We start from the raw sequence: 27,989 nt of genomic DNA, 5'->3' as shown, positions 1-27,989 counted from the left end.
AAAAAGGGTGAAAAGCATGAAAGTCGAGTAAATAACAGTCAATATCGAGGTCAACCACAAAATCTTAATAGATTTCGTGGCTTTCCTAAAAAAAAACCTTTACAGTTTGGCCGCGAGCGAGGCTATCCAAAAGGCCCGCATCGGATGCGCTCTGATCATGAAGATTCAGATATAAAAGCCTTACCTGTTGAAAGTGCTGAAGTTAATGGTAAAGCCTCTGACTCTCAATCTAGCGGAGAATCCATCACAGATTCTGATTCAAAGAAATCAGATGCTGAAATGAAAGAGAAAAGGGAATATGTTGATGCTCCTGCCCCTAAGATTAATGCATGGCGAAAAACTGAGAGTAAGCGCACAGGGGATAAAAAGGCAAGCGTCACCAAAGATGATAAACTGATTAAAGATAAGCTTACAGAAACATCTAGCTCATTAAAAGAACCAGTGTCAAAAAGTTCTAATATACCTCTGACCAATGCTTGGACTAAACCAAGCAAATCAGAGATAAAAGACTCAAAACAAGATTTGAAGCTTGCTGAAGAAGAAAATAATGATCCTATGCCACAAGGTATTTTTAAGTGTTTTCTAATTTGTAGCACATGTTTGTTATTTACTCAAGCACTCCTGTATGTATGGATACTCAAGAACTACTGAATGTAATGTGTAGTAAAAATAAATATTTGGTTTTTTTAACGGTACTATCAGTAATACGGTAGCAAAAACTTTATTGAACAATTAACATTGCAAAATTTATGCTTTTATTTGGTTTTGAATACATTTTAGTGCCAGTCCTTCTTGACTAATATAATAGTGTGATCCAACTGTATGCCTAAAAATTCTAGCGCGACTCTAAATGCATGAAATGTAATTGATTTACTATCACACAACGTTAAAGTGATTTAACTATAAAGAAGATTCCATAGGCTACAATAAGAATGCACTTTCCTATGAATTTATTGGGAGATGTTAGCAAACTTAGCACTTAGCAGGGCTGTGGGGTCGAAAGATTTTGGCGTGTTTGGAGTTGGCCAATTATAAACTGAAGAGTTCGAGTTTTGTATATTTTGAATATCCTGAGTCGGCCATTTATAAATCGAGGCGTTGGAGTCGTATATTTTGGCCTGACTCTACAACTCTGGATATTGTGGCAAAGTTTTGTGAACCAGTTCAACAACCCCATGCTAGTGGCACAGACTGGAGTGTCATCAAACTTGATGCTAATCATTGAACTAGGTTGACTCTTTAACTTAGTCAATAGTCATGACCTGGTTTTTGTTTTCGCTGAAACTTTTCAGTCATTTGTCCAAAATAACTTGAAAAAATTCAGTCATTTTTTATGTATTTCAGTCTTTTTTTCTGATAAAAATATTTCCTTTCAAGTAGCTGATACAAACCAAAATTTGCACCTCCTGACAAGATACAACATTAAGTTTCGCTGAGAAACGTTAATATAATTGACCAATATTTTGACCAAATTGACTATATATTTTTTCGGACATTTTGCCAAAAAATCGGTCAATGACCGAAAAAACCCCCAGGTCATGACAAACTATAGTGGGACCCTACTGACATACAATCATACACCACAACACTTACTAAGTTCAATGTTCCTTATTGTGTTGTGAAAAAATACTTAAATCTAAAATAACAAGTGAACAACAATTATATAATTCGATAGCAACTTGCGATGTATTGATTTCAAAATCTTTCATAAATAATTTTTATGTTTTTGTTGCACGTATGTGACGTTTTATTTTTAACAATTTTTTTTGCACCAGACTTAAAGCCAAATCCAGTATTGCCAGAAATAGAAAGCAGTGATCAAGTAAGTTAAGAATAATGGTTTTGTTTGTTGCGAGAATGGATCTTTACGTCGTCACTCTCTGAGATTCAGTCATCAGGGGTTATGTTTACATTTATCTTACATTTTTGTTTTTAAAACTCAAATCTAATTCAATGTTCTGCATTTGAAATATCGCATTTTACTATTTACAGCATTATTTATCCAAACTTGGAAGGTTAATTATTTTATGAACTCTTGATGTACTGGTAATTACATGAGCACAATAAGACAGACGGTATTATAATCACAAAAACTATAAATTACCCCTTTGCATGGCTCAATTTCTGTTTTTTTTTTCAGACAAGTGCTAGTAAACCTGTTTCAAATCAACCAAAGGAGTCATGGCCTTCATTAAAAGAAACAGTTCCTCCTGTAAGTGATACAAAGGTTTTCTATTGGCTTTTCATTTCTAAACTCTGTATGTCAGTCACGTATGGCTGAAAAACATAAATTAATACAGTACGCTGTTCACCAGAACTTCGTAGCCTAATTTACACTTTGTGTGATTTTACCCCTTAATTCAGCATAAAAAGCGTTTTTTTTAATACCTTAATTTGTGGTGCAATTAGGGTAAAAAGATATCTTGTTAAGTCAATATGGCAGCTTTTTGGCACTTTTTTATGTTCAATCTTGCAATATTTTACTCTGTAACATATTTTAGACAATAGAAGAAAAATGTATGGTCATAACAAACTTTCAAAAAAAAAATTGTGGACCACTCTAATATGCAGTAATAAAAATACTGTAACAATAGAATGTCAGTGAGCTTTCTTTTTAAAAATGATCTTTTAGTTTTAATAAAAAAATGAATTGTGATTTTAGCCTTTGATGAAATCACCCCTTCAAACAAGATTACCTCCAAAAAGTCCAGTGCAAACAAACACAAATTCACCGAAACCAGTAAGTTTCTGTTATCATTATTAGCACTTAGCAGTCTACTTGAGCTGTTTTCTCTGCTTGAACCTATGATGCTAAAAAAAATGTCGTGCCCAGGCTTTTGTCCAGTTTCACTTAGTTGGTGAAGCTGTTGCAAGCATTGATTGTAGAGTCTTTACTATGTCCTTCAGCATCAAACTTTGGCGGAAAGGAAGTTCATGCAGGTGTAAGTGAAATGGCAGTATAGCCTGTGTATATGCTGAAATCTTTTCAGAACTATCGATTCTTTACTGTTTGCATGTTTTTTTCAGACCTTCTGATGATCCGTTAGGTGAAACAATTTGTAAAGGCATGGCCCACTGCAGATAAGGCCAGATTTGTCACATTTTGAAGGATTTTATTAACAGGCTGACTCAAATTGTCTTAAACATTGCAGTTTCTACAACTAAAGTTCTTTCAGAAAATATTGTAAGAGGGTAACAAACATTTCCTTTATTAGTAATAAGTATTTAAAGCTTTGCACGATATCGTGAACTTTCTTTGAGTTGATTGATAGTTATTAATCTTCATAAATGCCAACTGCAATACGAAATGAAACCTAAAGTTATCAGAAGTAGTTTTCTCCAAACCATCAACATTAACGTAAACGGAGAAAATAAACATTTTCTATAATTCAGTAGATTGTTTCTGATCTTTACTCAATGCACATTATAAAAAAATACGTCTTGGCAGGGCCATTGAGTGCATAATTGGGCCCGGTACCAAGCCAAACTTCGGGTCCCCTCAAAGTTTCAATTGGCAATGCACAAATAAATATACGACTTTTATACGTACGACCTGAATTTCACTTTCACAAGTTTACTTTTTCTGCATAATTAGCGCAAACTATTATTTATCACATAGGTCCTCACAACAAGTACGGTGTGTGGAAGAAATAACATACATAAAATAATAACCGTTTTAAATACGTTTGCCTGCAGAAATGACAAACTTTAGAAAAGATTCTGAATACTTGGTGCAAAATAACCTACGTCTTTCTTTAGCATACAACTACAAAAACAATTGCCAATGCAGCAGCCAAAAGAAAGACCATGAAATTGTAATGATAAATGTTTATCAGGGGTGTAGTCAGGGGGGCGAGCAAAGAGAGCAATTGCCTCCCCTCGAAATATTTTAAAGTAACATTTCACACTCTATTACAGGATCATTTGACAAAGTTTTACTATCGATTTTGGCTGAAACAATGGCAATTTTAAGATATATTTTAAAAAATTTTCTGGGGGAGGACCCCAGTGAGTGCTCCACCTTCGATGAAACTCGTTGCCACTCCAGGCTCACTCACATATGAAAAAATACTTATTTGCCACCCCTGAAATTTTGTGCTGGCTGCACCCCTGATATTATATTTCATAGCCTACGTAAAATTTCAAGATTAATACTCGATCTTGCTTCACACCATCACATACACCAAAGGGATGAGAATTATGGTATCCCTACTTTACAATCATACATTATTTTGCATAAAAATACAAGAATTGTACAAATACCATAGGATCATTGAACAAGCTTCGAAAACTTTACTTGGTCAAATTCATTTGGACAGTCTAAACATATAGTACAGTAAATAAGTGTAGGCAATGGGTTTAGCAAAATGCAAGATAGTTAACCTATTGATTTTAAAAAATACACTTACAGAAGTTGAAGCCAAACTGATTGTCAGTCATACATAAAAAGACTCTAGTTATGAAAAACAAAATCCTTGAAAATTGTTGAATGTCATGTTGGCAAATGTGTATGGGCTACCACAATAACTACTGTTGTCTTTGTTGCTTTTCACAGCATGTACAATTTCAGAATACATGCAATAATTAGATGCATGTCCAAGATACATTGAAGAAATGACTAGAAAAAGGTAACATACAAAAATCATAAGAAGGCTTAATACTCTCAGTTGTGGTACCCAGCTGATTAATTAATACCAATTTTTTAACACATTGTTTTGAACATATCTACAACGCAAAGGTACAAAAACCAACAAAAGTATATATCACGCTCCTATCTTGTAGAAGGGTTTGGATACAATGCATCATTGTTCATCACGAAGAGCACTTCTTAGTCTTACAGCATTTTTATAACAAAAGTAGAACACTCCTAATGCAGTAAGCTACATACTCACCATGGCACTGAGGTTTAACACCAAGGTCTACTGAAATCTGTACATGCCAACAATACCAGCTCCACCAGTCACTCTAACTCCATCAACAGATAACGAGAGAGGTGAACAGGTGGCAGACAAAAACTTTCTAATTACTTTTATGTTCATACTTGTCACTTAAATACTTTTGTAGTAAGTATTAATTCTTTCAACTTTGTCTTGTTTTGAAGCTGTTCTTGAACTCCTTGTGTTTTTGCTTCTTGTTTTTATATGAGGCAAAGCTTCTTTATTAATGAAGTAAAACCCGGTCAAATGCTGAGTCATTTTCAAACCACTGATATTTTATTAAGAAATTGGAATGCCTTTCTACCACCAGAAAGTGGTCCATCACCATGAATATGCTTAAAAGCAACTTCATTCCTTTGTTCAACATTACACAACTGAACTTTCCCTTCTATTTTTCTGTTCTTTTTTTGATGAATGAACTTTCCACGAAAGGACACAATCATTTAAATACAAAATTATAACTTTCAAAAATGTTTGTAATGGCCCTGATTAACTGTAACAGCAAAAATTCTGCATCTAAATGGTGATTGCTATGAACTACGAATAAAACTAGATAAAAGTTTTCGCTAAGCACCTTGGTATAACGAGGATTTCTAAAAGTACCCCACTTTTGAGACGATGTTTCAGCCTAACACTTACCAGCAAAAAATCAACTTGTTGCTTCAGGATGTTTACAAACGAGTTTAATTAAAAAAGCAATGGCATTTAAAAAAGTTTTTTCTAATAGACTCACTTTTTAACATATCCATCATGTATTTTTGTTTTTAAAAACACAGCTCCTAAATGTCAAAAAGCTGTTTATGGTAAATATAACACAGTGGTACTTTGTTGGCTATTGTTGCCGCAAAAGTGTTTTAGCTTGTAAAAACATTAATGATTTTGTTAGATTTGTTTCAATGTTAATATTATGTTAAGATTAACTTGATTGAGCAGTCTTTGACCCATTGTAGATTTAAAAGCATTTCTAACTCCTTCAATCCTATTTATTTCCAGTAGATTTAGTCTAAGTCTAAATTACCATAGTCCAAGTCTAAATTACCATGTTGTACGGTACCGGTATATCGCGATTTCGGGTATTGAACCATTTTCAGTGTCACACAACTCCATAACCAGCACATTAAAATTTACAGCAGTTCAGTTTATAAAAAGGCTAAATGAAAATGACTGTGGCTATCATTCCCATACAAGGGTTGCCAGACATGGAATTCTGCCCAATTTTGAGAAAATACTTTAGCCTACGTTAAATTGCCCACTCCATTTTTTTTTATAAAGTGTAGCACACTGCAAAAACTTAATCCACATACAGTCAAGTTACTACAATTTTTCATGCATATTACAAAGTATTTGACTTGCGATAACTTGAAAAGATCCAGTGTCTAAATATACCGTACTTGGAGCAAAACTAAAGTTCTTGATTTTTTATCATTACAGTGCAGTGTTAAACACTTGTCATGCAGCCACTTAAAAAATGTGGGCATAAAAAGATCTGGGAGCTTGATTTAATTCTTTCAATTCTGATCACTTTCACAAAAGCATGGCTAATAAAACCTACTGAGACACTGTCATTTTGAATAAACCATGCCATAATAGCAACCACAAAAATGACTGCAATGATGAATGATGAGTTTTTTTATGATGAAATCAGCACCTGTCAGTTAGGCATACTTTAAAGCTTGGAAAAACTTAAAAGGTATAGTTTTTGCATAGTGAAAATAAAACAGTCATACTTGTTTGACATATCATTGGGCTATGTTAGCTAAAGCAGTAGACACTAGACAAGGCACTCTAACAGCTGCAAGGTATAATTATACGGTATCTGTTAAACATACCCAAAGATTAAATTGGTGAATGCCTAACCTATTCTGGTATACCTATGCCTGTTGAACTGCCCAGGTACTTTTCAGTTTTAACTATCAACTAAGCAGCTTCAAAAAAAAACAGACCCATCACCAGTGGTTTGAACTGCTGGACTTGGCTGGGTTGCATTGATCAAAAGTCTCACCAAATAGCCAGTTGAGTAATGTGGGAGTGGCAAACAAATCATGTTTAGTTAACTCTAGTTAAAATAACAATAACACATGAACTTTTTATCAATGAACTGCTTTTAACTTTTCTTTAGCAATCGCTATCTTTTCGAGTATCCTGCCACATTTTGCCAGCAACTCAGACTGTTAATGTTTCAAAGAAAAATGTGACAAATCAGGCCAGACACTAGAGGGGGCCATGGTAAAGGCTTCAGATAGTAATAACTATATTTGATTGTATACTGTATATGTGTAAATGTGTATAGCCTGAAATGGCAGTGGGACTGGGAAAGCTTAAACTGGGAAAGCTTCTTTGAGAGCTTAATCCTGGCAGATTCGCATACTTGTAGAATGTAGAGGCTTAACCACTGACGCAGGCCCGGTCACCATGATTGACAGATTGAAGTGTTGTTACTGGGGAATTATTTCATCCATGAGATGGCACTGAATGGAGAGCAGTCCTTAACGTGCGTTGCTCAAGCGCACACCTCAAGAGTCGAACCAGTGCCGCTTGATCTTGAAGCTTCTTCGTTCACAAAATCAGAATTGAATACCATTGATAGATAATAATTGCTAGCAACTTGATAGGACTCAATTGCATAATTCAAAAACATTACATAAAATAAAAACTTATTTATTATTAACATTTTACAAATATGTGTTGTTTTGTTTATAGATAAATTAAGTTATTTTCCTGACGAGGGCAGAAAGTTTTGCCGAAAACGTTCGAATTTATGTAGTTATCTTTTTATTTTATTTATTGTTTTTGAGTTATGCAATTCAATCCTATTAAGTTGCTATTAATATCTAATATCTATCATTCATAGGAATATTGGTTATCTCGCTAGCTTAGCTTTTAGTTAATGTAAAATGACCACATTTTACATTAATGGGAAGCTTAATTGAAATTCCAGCAAACAAAGAAGAGATACAAGAAACGAGCAGGTTCGGCTCGATCAAATTCTAGCCACCATTCTGATAAGAAGGAAAACAACGATTCCACCACTAGTAAGGAGAGCGATTCCGACGGCAGACTTTCCCCAAGTACACCAAACAGCAGGAAAAAAGGTAAAGACTTGACAACATGTTTGTGATCCAATGCTAACAAACCTTCAGAAATTTTCACGCTCTCGCAACGATTTAAATGCAAATAACAGATCCTTCTTTTAGTGTTTTTTTTTGTCCCTGCTCCCAATGTCACAAACATTGCATTTGGACTTCCATAGACGATTAATATTGCGTTCATTTCTATCTACACTATTCTTTTTTACACCAAATGACAAAATTATTCGATTGATTTATGTTAACTGTTAAGGTAGCATTGTGTGCTGCAAAAGTTGACGATGATGATGAAAGGAGCGTTTCATTTCGGACGGGCGAAATTTAAGTTTGACTTGCATATTGGCATCATCTCCAACGCCAGTTTTCACCTGGCTCGAAAATGGATTAAAATGTTGACTTGCTTGTCATCTGTTCCGTTTGATGTTAACTGGTGATTCATCACTGTTAAATCAGGACTCGATTGACGAAAGAGTTTATGTTTTACATTTTGGTTTACAAATGCATTTTAAAAAATGTCTTCAGCCAAGTATTTACAAGTGTATTTTATATATATCATAGATGTTATTTTTTACATGTAAATTCGTAGCTTTTCTAAAATCGTCAATATACAATTGAGTAATGTTATTGAAGTTTCGAACAAGCTAGAATGCTAGACTTCTTGAGCTTTCCAATAGAATGCCATGTTTCATCTTGTTGAAAATGGCTTTGTTTCGTGTAAGATATATATGATATATATTCTACTTAAGATTCCACCACTGGTTCTACTTTATTAACTATACTCGTAGAAATCAACTGCGCAGAATATTTGAAACTGAGTTGTCATAAACGTTATGTGTGTAAATTATAGAAAGCAGATTCGATGTTATTTAAATTGCAGTAACTTACAAAACTAACGAGTTACATTGAAAGCTAACATAACAAAACAAGATGTTGAGCTACTGCAGTCCAATTGCAGCAACCGAGTTAAGAAATTTACATTTTATATTTATCTTTATTGAATAAACTTTTTTATGTTAAAACCTGGAAAGTGTTTTGTGCCTTTTTAAAGGTGTAGAAATGCGAGTTGGAATTGAGTGATTGATAATGCTACGGTTGTAGGTTTTTGCAGTGTCCAAGTCAAGTTCATTTTGTCGACAAATTTTTATACTAAATGAGTCATTTTGTCGGATTGGCATTTATTCAAACACCAAACTAAAGTGTTAAAGGAAAGAGGTTGACAATTCTATCATTGTTGTTAATTGTAGAAATCAGTGTACCGTAAATACCGGCGTCATTATCTCGTGTCATAGGATTGGCTAACAACTGATCGGTCTGAGAAAGTGGTTTAGCTGGAAGGCATCTTGCTGGCCAACATGTTATGCTGCCGCTCGGAATATCGTCGCTAATACTTGTGGTTGCATTAAAAAAATCACCGCGTTCTTTTTTAGTCTCAGGCTTTTTTTAGCTTTTGCAACGTAGCTTTGGCGTCCAATCGTGTGTTTTTCACTTGTTTTTGCAATTTGAAAGTCGTTGAAAAAGGCGAATTCCAACTTCATAAACTGCATTTTGTGCTTTGATTAAGAGTAATTGCTTCACTTTGTCACACATAATAAAGTTATTTGAAATGTAATAAAAAAGGAGCCCAAAATGTAGACGCTTAACTCATGTTCAGCAAGCTTAATAGCACTGAAGATGAAAATGTTTAGTTTTCGAAACGTTTGTTGAGCATGAGTTCAATATCAACAATTTGATTGGATTGACCAGGCGTTTCAACCATTTTGCTTCTAAATTATTTGGAATATTTTTACAAGAATTTTTTTACTGCCGAAACTTGATTCTTATGAGTCAACGAGTTTCGCGTCAGTAGTGGTAGAGGCCCGTTGAAACCCCCAATATGGCCTCTACCACTACTCGCGTCACTTTAATTTAAGGCTGCCAGTGCCAACAAAGACAATCATAACTATGGTACCCTTGGTATGGGCTTGTGGCAGCTTAGTTTGCAATGGTATAACTGTATTAACATTGCTGTCGGAGTTGTGTCAACAATGTACGTGTTTGCTTTGCACTTGAGCACCCTTGTACAAGTGGCCCTGGCTATGCTCTATTTTAAAGACCATACTTTGGAAAGCCAACATTGACTATTCCAGTAATAGTTAGTCGAAGTGCAATATGTTTGCATTAATATCTTTCCCACTGACTCCTAATGCGTTAATCCAGTAGTTCTCAAACTGTGCGTCGCGACGCCCTGGTGCGTCGTTTCACTTTTCCAAGGGCGTCGCAGAATAGTTCCGTTTCTTGGCTGAACTCAGTTTAAGATTATAAAAATGAGGTTAACCCTTTGAGGACCGCTGGGACACATGCGTCCCATGCACTTAGCGGATTACACCGCAATTAACTAAAAAATTTGCCACTGCTGATACCCCGACGTAGTATTGGATGTTTATCCTTCAAAAAAAAATTGGAAACTCTGAATCATTTGTCTTGGTGTTATTTCAGTTTGAAAACAGTGAAGAGTTGAAGTTGTAAGTGCGTTTTTTTCCCTTCAAATTTGCGAAGCATATTTATTTACATTTGTTCAAGCTCGAGTCGTAATTTGCAAAATACTTCCAGAAAAAATTTTCAAACTACGAATGGATTCGTGATCCTTTCATAGTAGGAAATCCGGCAAATTTTTGAATTCAATGAATGACGATTATCCAGGTTTGGTGAAAGAAAGCACTGCAAATTATTATCCCATTCGCTACGTCGTATTTATGTGAAGCAAAATTTTCTGTCTTGGCGGTGATAAAACCAAATATCGATCACGAATATACAGTGAAAGAGAAATGCGGGTGGCAATTTCAAAAATTCTCCCAAGATTCAATAAACTTTGTGAAAACAAACAAGCCCACATGTCACATTAAATAATATGCATTGGTTTTTGTTGTTGTATCAATAAACAAAAGTTTAACTATAAGTTTCTTCATTTACTTTTATTTGCTGGTGCGTCGCAAGTCCAAAAATTTTTTTCAGAGGCGTCGCAACAAAAAAAAGTTTGAGAACCACTGCGTTAATCCATTACTGCGCGCGTGCCGGAACTACAACAAAAAAAACGAGTGGTGCGTTCGGGCTGCAACATAGCAGAAATTATGCTTGGCTCTTAGCCATACAAGGCTGTACTGTGCACGGTCAGTTGGTCACTCGCAACGAAGCTTTGTGCGCGTACAACCAGTAACTGTACGTAACAGACTGCGGTGTGTAGTGGATTAGCTATTCCCTAATGATCTCTTTCAAAGCTCTGTGTTTGAACAGTGAACACTGACAATAATTCTACGCGTTTCTGTTGCGACCTCCATCGACCTGTGCGAAAGGAAGTTTGGTAATTACTAAAAAGAAACAAGTTTGACGTCTCATCTGCCAGTAACTCGTAATACTTTACTCTTCTAACACATGAACTAGTTTTGCGTTCCGCAGAATTGCACTTTGTGTTGCTAGGTTGGTGTATACATACGCACAGTATTACTGTAGATTGTCAACTGATTCTGATATAGTTTTACTTCTGTCGTTGAACAATGAGGTTTTGTATAAGTCTGTTATTATGTGCCTTAATTTTGCCAAAAAAAAAAACAACAAAAAAACATTTAACCAAATACAGATCAAGAAAATGAAATATCCTATGACAGGTGTCAAACATAAATTCGTTTGCATCCACATACGTCATACAGTTATACATCATGTTTTTCAATGGTGATATTGAAAAACTCATGTTAATAGCGATATTTTTCATTTATACTCGAACCTTGACAATAAAAACTAAAGAACTGTCATAAGCTAAAAGAAGCTGAACACTTCAACATTTAACCTTCAGAAGTCTTCAATCCAAGTTCTGTTTTTGGCCGTCATCTTAGCTATTTATAGCCCATTACACGTACAACTCCATGTAATGCTTTAAACCTTGCGTCTGCTACTATTCGGTGAGTACGATTCGGTAAGTTCCTTACCTCTAACCCTAAAACGGCAATGATAATTAGGCTACGGTACCCGATAATTTAAAAAAAAAATTGAAAAAAATCACCGAATAGGGATCGGACTCACCGAAACGGGCCATTCCGTTAAACCTTACCAGGATTTCTTCCACTTCCTATCGGTAAGTATTACTTAACCTGCTGCTAAGCATATTGATGCTGTTATAGCGAACATTTCAGGGACAAAAAATGCAATCATTTTTTGTTCAAGTAGTATTTACGACATGGATCAATGGTGTGGATTATGCCTTTTTAAACACTAAATTGTATTATAAATCAAACTTATTAAAAGTTATTATTGTAAAGATTTGATTATGGGAAAATATATATATCCTCAGATATGGGCCGCAGGCTTTACTGATAGTTTTACTCTCTTGCATAATTTCGTCGTATTTTTTTCTTGTTTTTACACTCAGAAAAAAATTTAAGTACCAGGACTCAATGTAATAACACTCCTATAAACATCTGAAAATGTTAAACAGCACCCTTTTTCTTTTTTGTATGGGAACACAGAGCAAAAGCAAAAAAACGCACGATTAACTTTAACCTGCGGTGCTCCCTAAACATGGTCGGTCTGTAAGAAATATACCCTTTCAAAGAACCTCAGTTAAAAAATAAAAACAATACATTTAAAACACAATAAAATGTTTTGGATTCAGTCTTCAAGCTAACGGTTTCAAGTTTACATGGCAGGTACCCGAAGTTCACCAAAAATGATCGGTCTAAAATAATCTGTGTCGCTTCAAAGAAAAACAAATAGACAATGAATTTAGATCATAAAGCGTTTTTGGATTCACTTTTCAAGCTAACGGCTTTCAGTTGCCATGACGGTTAACCAGTATTAACCGTCAAACGTTTTGCTTGTGGTTTAAAGTGTTGTTGCAAAGCATAGCCTACTAACTTGTCTTTTGTTTGTCCTAGGAAAACCACGTTGGTTGCCAATGGCTGTTGATGTTCGCTCAAAGAGAGGGGGCACCAGAGGCGGTCGTACCCGATCAACGTCACCCAAGAGCAGCAGAGTACCCCCTCGACATGCAAATAACGGTTTGTGTGATGGTTGTTTGTAACTCGTTTGTAAAAGTCTTTCATATTGTAATATAAAATGTTTGTGGTAGTCTATAATAGTAGTTTTTGTAGTTGTTTGTAAAATCAAAGGTTTTGGTTGCTGGTTAAGACTTAGGTCAGTTGTGACAGTAATTTGGTTGCAGGCGATGCGGAATGGTCACAGAGGCGGTGGAATAATAGTCCACGTTCAGAACGAGATTACCACAGTCGGCGAGGGGGTCGTGGAAGAGGAAGGGGACGTGGCAGGGGCCGGGGGTCGTTTCGAGGAAGCTCCCGTGGACGATCTGGTAAGCTTGTACTTTTATCTTCTTTAGCTAGCTGCAAAAATTCAAACGTTTGCATTCATTGTGAAAATTCTGATGTCTTCTGCACTGCTATGTCAAAACCTGCGGGTCATTTGCAAAGTTGTAGCTTATCGCCCCCCATTTGCCTTTGCTTGGGATGGGATGATGAGCACCTTCACGTTGTCCCTTCTGTGATTGGCCGAGTTCAATTACAAATAAAGGGCGAAACGAAGCTCATTAACAAGTCAGAGAAAAACTCTTATACGAAAAAAGAAGCCTTTGGTTGAAAAAAAAAAAAAACAGTGTGCTAGTTGAAACATAACACTTTTGCTCCATATTAACAGTGCGGCTGCATCGCCATGCATCTTGGCTTCACTGGTGTGAGCTTTTAATATACACGCGTTTCATCTTATTGTGTGTTTGCCGCCTTTTCGTTTGATTGACGAGTAGTCTAACCAGGTTCCAACTCCCATTGACTAACACACAGCCAAGCAATAATCGCGAGTTGATCACAAGCTTTCCTTTGTGATGTTTTGTTTTTTTTCTTTTCACAGAAAAAGGATACCTGAGAGAGGATGCTGCTCTTCCTCCTCATACTCTGGTGGTGTTTGATCCCATTGCTCCCATCAATGTAGATCTTTTGGCTCCTGCGACTTTGGTTGAGGATGGCATGCAAGTTTATGTGCAAAACGAACCCTATATTCCCAACATTGACTACATCAAATGGCAAATGTACGAAAGTTTTTGCTGTTTTGTGCCTCTCACAATGCGTGCTTTATTTTCACCGTGCTTCGCGTCAGAAGTCACGTATCTTTTGATATTCCTCGTTTGAAACGGACTGTTATTGTTCACTTAGCTTTGTTGCAAAATAACTAAAACACCTTTTTGTGACCATGTAAAATGTTTCATAAATACTTGCGTAACGCTTCCAGCCTCGAGTCTGTACAGTGTACAAAGCTGATTGTAACTCAGCGACTGAAAAAGCGAATCTCTTATTTTCCAACCACAAGCGTTTTGATTACGTTTTTCAAACTAACTTCAGTAATTTGATCCCAACGACTGTGGCGCTTCCTGAAATAAACTGTTAAACATGCAGCACCGCGTTGTATTTCAATCTACAGCATTTCAATTCTAACTGCAGACGCCCCGGTATTGTTTTAGCTATCGACGTAATGCACAAGAATGTTTTTTCAAAGCTATTTTGCTTTTGCAGAGAATATTACTTCAGTCTTGAGAATTTGGAACGGGACTTTTTCTTGCGGAGAAAAGTGAGTCTTCAACCAAATTACAAATTATTTTGTATCGTGTCGTTTTAACGTTGTAAAGCGTTTTTTTTTTCTGGTAGAACTAATGGTACGGTAAGGAATGAAAATCTCTTACACAGAGAGTGGTGAAGAAACACAATCCTTATTGACGCGAAAACAAAACCAATGAAAGAAAAAAAATTGTACTAATACTTTTGCATCGCAAGAATATTTTTCTGTTTTGACAGGATTTTGCCTTTTTTACTTTTGTTTTAAAGTCCTTTTTTGGATCGGAAACGGTCAATGAAAGCACCTGTCTTTCTACACTCGTCATAACTTATCGCATGAAATTGCGAACCTGCTCTTATGATGTGAAGAGTTTTATATTCTGAAGTGCAAGCTAAGCTTCTTTCCTCTTGACTTGCGTGGTGACATCCACTCACTGAAGAGCTTTATAATCTGTGTCTTTGTCTCACCATCAGATGGACAAAGAAGGCTTTCTTCCTCTGACCTTCATCGCAAGCTTTCAGCGAGTACAAGCCCTCACCACCGATCTCAACGTAATATATGAGGTAACGCACAGCTGGAAAGTGACAACAAAAGTTGTTTATTTAGCTTAATGAATCAACACAACCTCTTTACAGTCTTTTACTGGATTGAACTGGCTGCAGCAGAGTTCATTTTAGATTGGCTGAAAGTTTTATTCTATTTATATGATGATTATACTCTGCTTCCCATCAAGCATTCAGCCACGTGAAATTCGTTGCGTGGTTTAAAATAATGACTGAACAGCAAGCCTTCTGCATTGGACTAATTTTTATACTTTAAACGGTGTAAACTCACTTCAGAGGTAGTTAAATTAAAGATCATCTTTGTAGAGATGTACCGATATATCGATATCGGCGAAAATATTGGTGCGGTACATCTTTGTAAGTTTAACGCTAAGTTTACATTAAAAAATCTTTATAGTGACTAATTTTGTGCTCCCCGATGTGTGATTTTGGGTTTATCTATGCTATCAATCAAAGAATGAAGTTACATGACTTTCCATCTTGGTATGTTCTGTTAATGAAGTTACATGACCCTCCTCCTTGGTGATATTCTGTTAATGTTTGTTTTTCATCTGAATGGTTGTGATTGCAGGCTTTGAAAGCCAGTGCAATGCTGGAAGTCATTGGACAGAAGGTCAGGTGCAAAGACAATCCACAAAAGTGGGTTATTCACGACAACAATGAAGATGAAAAGTCCGGGATGCCCATCCCTGGAGCTTGTACATCCCCATCCAGCACTCATGCTCCAGTTATTGTCAGCTTAAGCCCGACTTCCACCACGTCAGAAGAATTTAGCCATCCTCCTACTCAAGGACTCCGCCACAGATCATTGGATGATGCTTATAATCCTCCTCCAGTTAGAGAAGAAGTCAATGAGAAAACTGTCGCTCAATCCGAGTTGTGGAAATGGGTGGATGCTCCTGTTTTTGTTCCCGGTAAACCTTTCATTCCAGCGCCGCCAGATGCAAAAGACTCCGAAGAATCGGGTAGGGCGAAAAATATGAAAGTTGCCAAGAAACATGTTTCTTTTATGTTTTACAAACTGCATTTCATGCGCAAAGTAACGCTGATGGGACTGGTGCCGTAGTTGGCACGCCTGTGTCTATAAAATATAGCCTATGACAAAACAATCATCAAATTATTTTAGCATGTCTTAAGAAAATACTTTAATCTGCAAATAACTTCTCGTCTTCAGCGATACCCAGGATGGAGAAGAGCGCTGGCGAGCAGGAAACAGAAACCGTTGAAGATCGGGATCGATCCACTCCTCTGGAAGAGACAACAACGAATGAGCTCATTGCCGAATCAACCAAAGAACCAGTTCAAACCGGATTGGGTTCAAACGAGCATGAGGGCGACTCTGATTGGTGGACTGAGGTCAAACACAAATCCAGCCGAGTGAAGAAGGTAACGCACCCTTATTCCACTATTTGCCAGACTTCGGATCTTGGAAAGGGACGAGTCTTTATCGTAGCGGTTTGTCCTTTCAGTGGTTAAAAAAATTTGTTGGACTTTTTCAAAGCTCGTGCTCATCTGCACATCCTTTTGTTTCGGCTGGCTCTTCATTTCAAGCCAGCTTGTTGTGATTCCATTTTTACAAAACGTGAGCTTCTCATTACCAGCGATTTATTTTTACGCAGTCTCATAAAGCGGACAAATCTGGACAATCTCCTGCACCCGAGAAAGCAAAAGATTCTGAAAGTTTAAATGGTAAGCGCCCTTAGCTGGAGCCTGGCGGTGGTTAGTCACCGAACACTTTTCAAGAAACAAACCTATATTGTTCACATTTATTAATTATACTTTAGAATTGTGCGCTCAATCTTAACAAAAAAGTCCCAACTACGTTCAAGATTGATTTTTTTTGTAGTTGCTGAAACCCCTTTTACAGTAAATGAAAACGTATCGTTCACAGTTGGAAAATAGTATTTCACCGTGCTGGGCATCGAGCCAAGGTTTCATGATTGTGTGACGTCACCCATGCGTGATGTGTTTTTTTTTGGACTTCAAGTCATTTCATATCTTTCCTTGGTGCTTTTCCAGACAAAGCATCGCCATGTGAAGCGAAAAAAGAAGACACTCGAGAGGAATTGGACTTTATGTTCGACGATGAGATGCATGAACTAAATCTGGTCAAGAAGAGCTTCGTCAAATACGACTCCGACTCTGAAGATGATGTCACGGATGCTGACATCCGAAAAATCATCATCGTCACACAAGTACAAGCATAGTATTTTGGAAATTATTTTGCAGCTTATTAATCTTTTTTCTGGAAATTTTTGTATTTTTACGAAGGTAATGCTCTCTTCTTTCAATGGTAAAATATATTATTTGATTATCTCGATCAGTAGCTTTCAAATCTTTTTTTCAAAATTGCCCGACTTAGTTTGGTTGAAATTCTCAGGATCACACTCCATGAGATGATATTTTGGTGTAAACTGTGGAAATTATTTTCATCCAGACTCCTCCTGCGTTCCGGAAACATCCTGGAGGAGACCGCACCGGGACTTTTACTTCTCGGACCAAGATGACACAAGACTTGGCAACAGTCATCAACGATGGGTTGTACTATTACGAGCAGGCCTTGTGGGACTCCTGGGATGAGGATGACATTGAACTGGAATCAAATGTTAGTGATCTTTCAGCGTCCTCTTTATGATAAACTTGATCAAATTGAGGCTGGTTTTGATGATGAAAATGCAATTTTTTGTTCAAACGATTAGATTCTTCTGATATTTAAGTCTTAGATTGTTTGGACGGGGTTGAGTAAATCTCCACTAGAATGTGCTAACAGTCTCAACTCAAGCAATGAGACCAGACTGGGATACAGTTGTGATATAGAGTTATGCTTGCCGTATCATTTTGGTATTTGCTTGCAGCCAACTGGCAATGACCTCGTAAGCCGATAATCCGACTTCAGTTTCTACAAATGGCGTCAATAAATTACTTAATGCTTGTCAATTATAGTCATGATACAAAAATTTATGCGAGGAACTTGCATTTTTTTTCTTAAAGGTCGCGTATGGCTTGTTGCTTTCTCATTGTCTATGTTCATTTTCGCATCGTTTAACTTTTTCGTTTACGTGCAGGACACAAAAACTCCATACACAACTCTCAACGTGATCAGTCAAGCGGACTTCCAAGGCATGAAGGGAGAACGTCTGGCCGTGGACCAAAGTCAGATCACCCCGCCTGGTCCACCTGTCAAGTCGTCAGCCGGTCCAGGACGGTTAGAAAAACAAACAAAAGGTGAATATTCTTCTTTAAGCGACTGAACAAAACCCATCAAACTTTTGAACCCAAATTCTCTTTGGAACTTGCAGCTTTGTCGGCCTTCTCGGTGAATGCCAATTCAAATAGAACTTTATTGTTATAAATCAGTCCAGTGTGGGTAAGCAGATAGGGAACAAAAAGATAAAAAAAGAAACAAACATTGGTGCCTTGAAAATTAGAAATATTGCTTTGATGCTTCGACGTTGAAACACAGCATGTGGAATTGGTGAAAAAATTCTTATATTCATTTTTTGCTGGTTTTTGCAGAAGGGCTGCCTCGATCAATGCCGACCGATATAGAGCACCCCAGTCCGTCCGTGCGATCGCATAGATCCACTCCCCGCACTCCACATCACAAAGACTCGAAGACCGCTCCGAGGTTCTATCCTGTCGTGAAGGAGAACAGAGCCCCAGACCCACAGGTAAAAATGCGGTCGACAGTTTTCTCTGTCAAACCTGAAACAAAATTGAACTTTATTTTTTCGAAACATTTTTTTTCACTCCGCGCAAAGAAGCAATGAAATTTACGTTTTTCGCTGCATTTACAACTCCTCTTTTGTTTCAGACTCCACGTAAACGGAAAACACGTCACAGCAGCCACCCGCCCGAGGAAAGGCACGTGGGATGGGTGATGGACATCAGGGAGCATAGGTCAAGGTCAGGGACGCCTTCAATAGTTAGGTGAGTTTCAACAGACCTGTGCTACCTCATCATGAGGCTACTTAGCTCCCTGCGTGTTTTTGGAATGATTGCGCCACGTGTTATTGGAAAGTGTTTCCACAGCTTTCTCTGCCTCACCAGCGGCCGAAGATAGATCATCTGGTGACGTTACAACGTTGCAAAATGGAAATTCATGGTTGTTTTGAACGCAACGCGTACCGTACATCTATCATGTTATGGTGGTATAGTCAGGGTTGATCTCTAAGTGGTCAAAACCTGGTTTTAACCGGTCAAAACCCAGAAAAATATTTTTATGTAGTGAATGGTCGGCTACCTGGGCTATGGGCTATTTAGGAAATATTAAGCAGTTGTAAGTTGTGACCATTTTGATATGCAGGCCTTGAAATAGCTGGCGGCCATGGCGCCTTAACTTTCATTAACGGCCGCCAATGCCGACCTGTCAGTTCTACATAAAGTAGATAGGTATAAGGCATCACAACTTGTTCCTTTTCCCATAATCCTTTCTTGGCTTGACGTGTACTTTGCTTCAAAGAACGAATCATAAACTATCCTGTCTTTAATTTTTAAGGCATCTTAGAATATGCATTTGCATTGTTTTATTTTAACTGGATAAAATTTGATGGCAAATGTTTTTCATAAAAACAAAATTTGTTGGAATAAATTCTTGTACTTCAGTTGGCTGTGCAAATTGTTCATCGTTCTACCAAGCATTTTTTGGTTCATCAGAAACTTATTTTTAGAATTTGAATTTTCTCAATAATTAAAATAACCAACTGATTGAAATATCAAAAATAAACAGATAAATTGAATACTTTTGTTCCAAATCCAGCATTTAGGTTATTGTTGATCAAAACAAAATATAGTTGAACTTCATTACTAAACATGGAGGGTAATACTTTTAATTCAATTGAAAAGCAACTTGATTCATACACTAAAGGGGTTTTGACCAGCATTAGGTGGTCAAAACTGCCCGGTTTAAACCAGGTTTTAACCGCCCGGTTAAAACCGATCAACCCTGGGTATAGTTGACAAAACTGGCTCGTTGCCTCGGCGTCCAACAACAAACCAGACAGCGAAATCCGTCATTTTTACATTGACTCAACGTCTGCGAACGTGGAATAAATGTAAAGATGACGGAGTTTGCTTTCTTGGATACAGCTTTTTCTCATTTTGTGTGCCGAGTGTCATCTGATAAGTGGACTACTTGCTTTCCCGTTAATGAGTGACGCATCGATTTTGCAGTGACCGCGGGGCCGGTCCAACGCCCGAAGGAAGCCTGCACTCAGCCGCTGGCACAACACCAGTTACCTTTCCCAAGTTCGAACATCCTTCTCACTCGCTGTTGAAGAAGAGCGGCTACACTCAACAAGCGTACGGGAAATACCACAGCAGGTGTCTCAAAGGTCAGTGGTTGGTGGTTCAGAATGATGTTTTTTTTTCTATTATTTCAGTTTTATTGTAATATTTTTGCTAGTTTTTGCCCCGTAGAGTTGTTTATGTACATGTTCCAGGTATAAGATCAATCTAAAAAGATGACACTGTTCTTGTTGGGTTTCATATCTGATTATTTGGTGTCAATTCCCTTACAGAGCGTGAAAGAGCTGGAATCGGTCAGTCTCAAGAGATGAACACTCTCTTCCGATTTTGGTCGTTTTTCCTTCGTGATAACTTCAACAAAAGGATGTACGAAGAGTTCAAACAACTTGCTCTAGAAGATGGAAAACAGGGATATAGGTAAAACAACGTTAATATCGATCAGTTTGCCATAAACGTTGAATGATTTTGCTCTATCCAAAGAAATAATTGCTTTGCGACCTGCGACAACAAAACGATGTGCGTTTCAGATACGGCTTGGAGTGTGTCTTCCGCTTCTACAGCTATGGTCTCGAAAAGCGCTACAGATCGGAGCTCTTCCATGACTTTCAGGAGGCTGTTAAAAGGGATTATAGCGAAGGTAGTTTCGTTTATGATAGGCTGATCAAAGTGCGGTTCACAGACTTATAAGACGACATCGTTCGCCTACGATCTTCAAGTGAATTGGTCTGATTGTATGGCTCACAATGTCGTTCACTACGCCATTGATTTCAAGGCATTTGTTTGGTGTATTACCCTGGCTGTTTGCAAATGAAAAGATTTGTTTTGCACCAGTTTCGCTTCAAATCGCTCCTCGCCATTGATGACGATTCTTCACCTGACGGCACGAATCTCTCTCACAATCTCGTTTTTCCTAATTTTTCCTCATCATTCTCTTAAAAAAAAAACTACATTCCTGATCATCATCATCCAGTCTTCATCTGGCTATCGTAGCATTCACCCATGTCATCTTAACCCCCACCTCTTAGCAGGCTCCACGTTTGGCATCTTCACCATGGTAATATACCTCTCATCCGTCTTTGCATATCCTCCTTAAAATCTGTTCTTATCTTCATAATGTACCAGTCAGTGCCCATCCAACTGCAATAGGTCTCTTTTTTTTTTTCTTTTTTTTTTTTCTGCTTTTCACTCTTTTCTGCAACAAGAAGATACAAACTTTGTTGCTTTGCAATTCTAGGACAACTCTACGGCTTGGAGAAGTTCTGGGCATACCTCAAATATTCCAAGCACACTCGAGACCCAGTCGATCCCTGCATCAAGACGTGGTTGGAAAAGTTTAAGAGACTCGAAGACTTCAGGGTGTTGGTATGGACATGTTGTTTTATGATAGTGTCTGTCTTCGCTTCGCTATTTCGTAAATATTTACACGTACCGCAGCTTCACCTCTCTGTTCAAACACAACAGTAGCCAAGTGTGAAACAACATTGCTCTGAAATTTTTCTAAGGCGAAAATTGTATGCAGAAAATTTAACAAGTAATCGCTTATGATATTGATGAACACTTTTTATCCGCAGCCACCTGCCCAAGAAGACGCCCACAGCTCTGGATCCTCTTCCATGGTGCCTGGATCCAGCGGATGTCCGACCAGAACGTATCCAGGAGACTCTTCTACCAATAAATCAAAAAGTGTTGATAGGACAGTTAAGGTTGACAAGAAGTACTGACAAAAAATTTAAAAGAGACTCGTTGCAATTTTCGTTATGGCGCTTCTTGAAGACCTCCTTCCTATTTCATTGGTCGCGCTGTTTGTGGTGTGGGGAAGACATTTGTAGGTGCAAAGCAGCTCTACCGGTGAAAAAGTTGCTTTGTTTCTGTAGTTCAAAGTAATTATTTTTTTTAAAGAAAAATGGCAACACTGCAGTTGGAAAGCGAGGATTATTACGACTTCATGATTGCTCGTCGAAAGCAGACTTTTCAAAGTGACGTCACTATTTTAAAGACACTGTGAGTGCACTGTCAACCAATCCCAGCTCGAGGGCAAGTCACGTGACAAGGGCTCAAATCAAAGACTTGACGTGAATTGCATTTCGTTCGTTGGTCTTGTTTCAATCATGGATCATGTCACGCGCCAGTTTTTATTTCTTTACTTCAGTTTTGCCATTGGTACAACGTTGAAATGGTGTAATTTTCTTCATTCTGTTGTGCCCCAGCCAGCAGATCATTACCTTTTTACATTAATTTAACGTTTGGAGAGGTTAAATTAATATAAAAAAGTTGATTTTCCGGCCGAGATATTTTGATGCAAGCAATTATCATTCGATTTGAACTACTACCTATCCAACATTGCTGATTAAACCCAACTCTTTCACGTGGCATAAACGTTTAAAAACGCTGTTATGCTACCAAGTTCCAGAGCCACACATCAAAGCAATCATTTTTTTACACTGATTCAACGTCTGTAGACGATTTGAGCAGTGTTTAAAAAAAAGTGAAACTGATCAGTTCCATTTCTTTCGAGGCATGTAGTCATGTGCTGACGCTAGTTGTTGGCTGGCAGATACTTGTCGCATGTTGTTTCTACGTAAAGAAGACTTTTGCAATCTTTAATCTGATATTAATTAAGGATGCGATGACAAGTACAGGATGCTTTAGGGGAAAACTAGGCTTTTTAATTTTGAACAAATATTAAGGTCAACAGTGTTATGTGGTGCATGGCGGAACCAGTTTTCGCTTCTCATGTAAACCTGCAAGCAACATTATTACGTCTTGGTAAAAGTTATTGCAATCATATTTCTCGCTTTGCCTAATTGCAGTGGCACAGCAAATGAAGGCTACCAACTGTTATACTGAACTTAAAGGTACGTAACTAAGCTACTCTAAAGCTAATTAACTTTTATATACAAAAAACAGCTTGTATCTGCTCGGAAACAACTTTGTGTTCTCTGAGCCTTAGTAAAAGTCAAACTGCGCCCAACTGTTACTCTGGGTGTATTTGAGGCAAACTTTGGGTTGTTTTGGGTCACCAGGGAATGCAGTTTTGGACGAACTGCAACTGTTATTAAGAGTTTTGCAGCTTCTAACAATTGTTTCAAAAGTTGTTTGTTTTTGTTTGATGTCAACCAACGTTGAATTAACGAATAATTGGACATTTTTAACCTTCCTAAAGAACAAACTTGTTCTTTCGCAGGGTAGCTGCGTAAGAAGCGCGCATGTCATCACCCAAGCAGCAAATCAGCTGTTTTTTGCATTGGTTGTGTTGTCACATCGTTAACAGTGATTGATAACTTTGTCATGTGAGGGTTTCGATTTGGTATTCAACTAAACTTCAGTAAGTAAAGGATTTTTTTTTCACAGTAAGGAACTATTTTAAGGACGATTAAACTTCGACATTCTGATCCGTTTATGTGAGTTTTGAAAGGGAATGCAGCAAATCTGCAGACTAAATTTTTTTATTGGCATTACGTTTGTACTGCTTCAATGTCTGCAATTGTTTCATCGATGTAGAAAGTTTTACTTTTTCATGTTCTTTCGTCGTATATTGCAAATAGGAGTCTTTCGTGTTTGATTTTTTCTTAGGTCTGTTTAATTTCGAAAGCGGAATTTGTACGTTGATTTGTCATAGACTGACGCAGTTTTAACGTTAAACCATGTGCTTGTTTCTGTTTGTTGAAAAGATGTAGCCATAAGTAAATTGCTAACTGGAGACAAAACATTGCCAAGCTAGATTTCGTTGCAATGTATTTCGTTTCGTTGTCAAATTATTCACTGCAGCAAGAGACTCCCCTTCGCAAAAAAGCCAAGCTTTGTTATTAAAAAAAAGTTTTAGTTACTGCTGCCGTCAGGGGCGGATCCAAGTAGCCTTAAGGAGGGGAAGGGGCCGTTTTTAACAAAGCACGTGTAGCTTTACATTTGTCTGACGTTGCAAATACACCACTATGAATAAAGTTACTTTACTGTGTTGTCAAGGGGGAAATTCCCCCCTGGATGTGCCACTGGCTGCAGTCGATTGCCAGTTTACTAAAAACAGTTGGTTACTTTTTTCATACGACTCAAGTTTGGTGTCATTAACACCAACAAAAAATTGCATTTATGTAGTAGCAATGTCGGTATCTTTGTTGCACTCAATTCTGTTGCGCAGCGACGACAGCTTCCATTCACTAACTACTCCACAGAATTTGTTGTCAGCTCAGTTCTCATGTCTGGTATCAATATGATAACCAGCCAAATCCATACCTTAAACGAAAGGTAATGTATCGTTCACAGCGGAACTGGGCTCTTAAAACTGCTTGAAAAAGAACTTGAGTTAAACTTTTTCAATTCTGTGAATATTCGTTTAAAGTTCATTGCATTCTCATGGACTAACATAGAAGTTTTTGCAATTGTGACATCTTCTGGTGTTTCGTTTCAGTGAATCAGGTTTCACTTCCAGCCGTTCGTAATTTCCCTTACGTTCATGGTAGAGTAATGTCTGGGAGACTGTTTTTTAAAAGTGCATCTGAAATCGTTACACAGCCAGCAAAAGTTGCTTATTTACATCGTTTCAACCTCGCCATAAGTTTAAACGAACTAAAAAAAGCAAGTTTTTCTGGCTGTATGGTGAAATTAGGTTTGCCGATGATCAATAGTTTTGTAGCCTGGCTCTTCCTGAAAAGTGTTTACGAAACATTTTCTCATCTGCCCATCGTAGATTTACTGGCGCTATAATTACTGGGATTAGATTCACTGCTTACTAAACAAAAGCCTACTATCTTTGAGCAAATCGTCATTGTATGGATGTAATTATCAATTTTTAAGGGACTGCATGTTTTGCGAACTGTCTCATCACTGTCCGTTGCCAGTGGAATCTTTATACCAGACTCGTCATCGGATCCGGACGATGTGGTTAAACACCCACTACTTTTATTTGGGCTGTTCATCCTACACTGCTTCATTGCGCCATAGTGCATGCTGCCGGTCATGCTTTGCTTTCGAATGTGCCTATTTAGTAATATTTTCGGTTTTTGCATCAATACAACGTCATATCTACAATAAAGTGTCAATTAAGAAAAGTTTGAAAAAGAATTTCAACTTCTCTCGACGACACATTTGGCGCCGTGTTTTCAAATGTTACCTCGTTTGAAATGTTTCCGGTCTACTGTTCCGGAACGTTCTTCTGTACAAATATGCCTTTATTTATTTCGTAACAAAAAGGGTGCGTTTGTCATGTCCAAAAGTTTTTATCGTTTCGTCGATTTATCATCCCAAGACATTTAATCGTAAAATAAGCTCGTTTGCGTCAAAAATGTGTTTAAGGATGATCCACTCGCTTTCAGCTTTTGCGTTCATCCAGTCAGTAAAAGGTCTCATTCACGTTGATTTTACGTCTGAAGACAACGTGACGTCTGACGTTAGCAACGTCTGATGTTGACAACGTCAAAACGTAATCAACGTGGAAATGCCATTGTTTCTGCCTGGCAGTTGTAGTTAGCGGTGTGTTGTGAAGATTCTGCTTGGGTGTGCTGAAAATGCAAGAAATAGTTTAAAGTTTGTGTCATAATTATGCAACATTTGATTCTAACTACGTGGAATTAATAGAAAAAAGAACATTTGGAACCAAATATAGAATTCCTTGATGTAATGGATGGTGGGAATAATTATTTTAGCAAGATTTTATCCAATGAAAATTGGTTTGTTATTAATCAAAGGTTACTTAAGGGTAAAATCTATAGGCTACTGTCGGTTATTGTTTGCTTTAGCTTTTGCTGTAAAATTTTTGCCAGTGTAACAATATGTGTGCGCTCTGATGTGGCTTTTGAACGAGTTGGCTCAATTAGTTGTGATGTACTGATTTGAAATTCTTAATTTTTTTTGGTTTGCGCTGTTATGTAATTTATGTGAAGGATTGAAAAATTACAAAAAAACACGAAACATTGATGTGTTGATTTCTGTTTTAATGCACTGCTATCGTAAGAGATGTTCTTAGCACTGACGCAGCTCTAAAATCTACATTACCTACAGACATTTTTACCCTATGAAGCAAGATTCTTTACCGAAAATTTTGAATGCAATTAGTTTGGCATCCCCTAGTAATGCTTGCGAATGCCCCCAGCCCCACGCTACTGGTCGTAGATTTAATGTAAACAGACATTAAACAACCAGGTTTGTTTAATGCTGCATTTATTTAACTTGCTGGTGGATAATTATTGCCCTCGGCTCACTAGCATCAAGGCTCTTCTTTCCGGATGTATAACTCTTAAACCTATTTAAATGTTTTTTTGCTTCGCCCATTAGGGAATAAAAACGGCGCTTTGTCAGGGCTGTGAAGTCGGAAGGATTTTTGCGTGTTCGGAGTCGTTAAAAAAAGGCCGACTCTGGCCGGGTACCTCTAAGTGCTCATTGGCAGTGTTGCAAAATATTTTTAACTAAAAATAGTATTTATGGTGTTAGTTGATTCAAAATAAAAGTAGAACTACTGTAATAGGAAATCAACAATATCACAACCTGCAACTGCTAAAAATTTGCCGCAACTGGGAAGCAGAACTCGTCCAGTTTGGCAAAACTTGCGGATCGAATAACCTTGGAAAGTGGAAAATTATCAGACGTCGGCATTTCCAGGAATTTGCATACATTTTAAAGGGTTGGCGAACCCTAATCCCCAATCGTAACCCAAACTGTATTCCACAAACCTGATCCGATTGCGGAACTATGGTTATTTAGACTTTAGAGGTATCAACTCCGGCTTGATACAAAACAAAAAACAAGAAAAAATTTTGTTTGCTATCTTTTTTCAAAATGTTGTTTTTTCTTCTCCGTGTTGAGCTGTACAGTACAGTGTACTGTACAGCTTCACCAGAGAATAGAAGTTTTGTTCTTGTTGGTTTTTATGAAAGTCACCGTTTCAACTTCGATCACAATTTTAAAGTGAAATTAATTTTTTTGAAAAGATGAAAAAGGACAAAATTCAAACAAATCTGGCAACAGTGATGCCAGAGTCGGTCAGTTATAAACCGAGGAGCCGGAGTTTCAAACGTTTCAAATAAATCATTTTCAACCTTTTGTTTCTAGATGATTAAATTTTTGATGAACGCTTCAAGTTTAGATTGCAATGTAAAAACATTGATATTTTCTCCTTGGAGGACAAATTAACTTCGTTTCAATTTTTTCAGCAAATTAGACAAATAGCGTAATTTGAAAAGCCAGATGTCATTACGAAAATGATGAATCAAATTTTGAACGCCATCTTACTTCACACGGAACAAAAGAGTTTTTAACTTCGATTTCATTTTACCCCACCAATTTGCAAAAATAGGAGTAGGCTATTGACCGCGCGACTCTCAATAAAGTTAATAACTTGCACAGAAGTGTTGATATGCAGTACTTTGGGTAAATCGGTACACTCTCTGCGACCCCTTGTGAAGTTGCGACTCCCCAGTTTGGGAAGCCCTGATGCAAGGTGTGACAAAAATTTGCCCTTAATTAATGATGTAGCCTAATAAAAACAATCGTGCATGAAATTTTTTTATTAGCAACAGTGATCCTAGCTAACCATTTGAAGACAGATAAAAATGAAGTTGTAATATAGCTCGCGGTACCCT

General features: G+C 37.4%; 1 protein-coding gene across 1 annotated transcript; it reads left to right on the top strand.

The window, feature by feature from the left end:
- The first annotated feature begins 3 nt into the window (after positions 1-3).
- Positions 4-26,324, top strand: LOC145782752 (la-related protein 1B-like). Its single transcript, XM_082594509.1, has 23 exons — positions 4-565; positions 1,776-1,822; positions 2,141-2,212; positions 2,663-2,740; positions 7,876-8,029; positions 12,928-13,050; positions 13,215-13,358; positions 13,910-14,087; positions 14,569-14,623; positions 15,082-15,171; positions 15,743-16,136; positions 16,346-16,557; positions 16,791-16,860; positions 17,191-17,366; positions 17,609-17,776; positions 18,237-18,396; positions 18,688-18,842; positions 18,986-19,101; positions 20,344-20,504; positions 20,691-20,835; positions 20,946-21,055; positions 21,653-21,780; positions 21,990-26,324. The coding sequence occupies exons 1-23, from the start codon at positions 145-147 to the stop codon at positions 22,137-22,139; spliced, it is 3,507 nt and encodes a 1,168-aa protein (XP_082450635.1). The 5' UTR covers positions 4-144; the 3' UTR covers positions 22,140-26,324.
- The last annotated feature ends 1,665 nt before the right edge of the window (positions 26,325-27,989 follow it).

The sequence above is a fragment of the Aplidium turbinatum genome, chromosome 14 (genome assembly GCF_918807975.1).
Source record: "Aplidium turbinatum chromosome 14, kaAplTurb1.1, whole genome shotgun sequence".
Classification (NCBI taxonomy): Eukaryota; Metazoa; Chordata; class Ascidiacea; order Aplousobranchia; family Polyclinidae; genus Aplidium; species Aplidium turbinatum.
The sequence above is the reverse complement of the archived record's forward strand: the minus strand, read 5'-3'. Positions and strand labels throughout refer to the sequence as shown.

What these genes read in the sequence shown, in the direction of transcription:
- LOC145782752 (XM_082594509.1), top strand. Translation starts at nt 145, where the DNA reads ATGCGCTCTGATCATGAAGATTCAGATATAAAAGCCTTACCTGTTGAA. An exon ending in AATCCAGCCGAGTGAAGAAG is followed by an intron (nt 16,558 to 16,790) that starts GTAACGCACCCT and finishes ATTTTTACGCAG; the next exon opens with TCTCATAAAGCGGACAAATC. An exon ending in AGATTCTGAAAGTTTAAATG is followed by an intron (nt 16,861 to 17,190) that starts GTAAGCGCCCTT and finishes GTGCTTTTCCAG; the next exon opens with ACAAAGCATCGCCATGTGAA.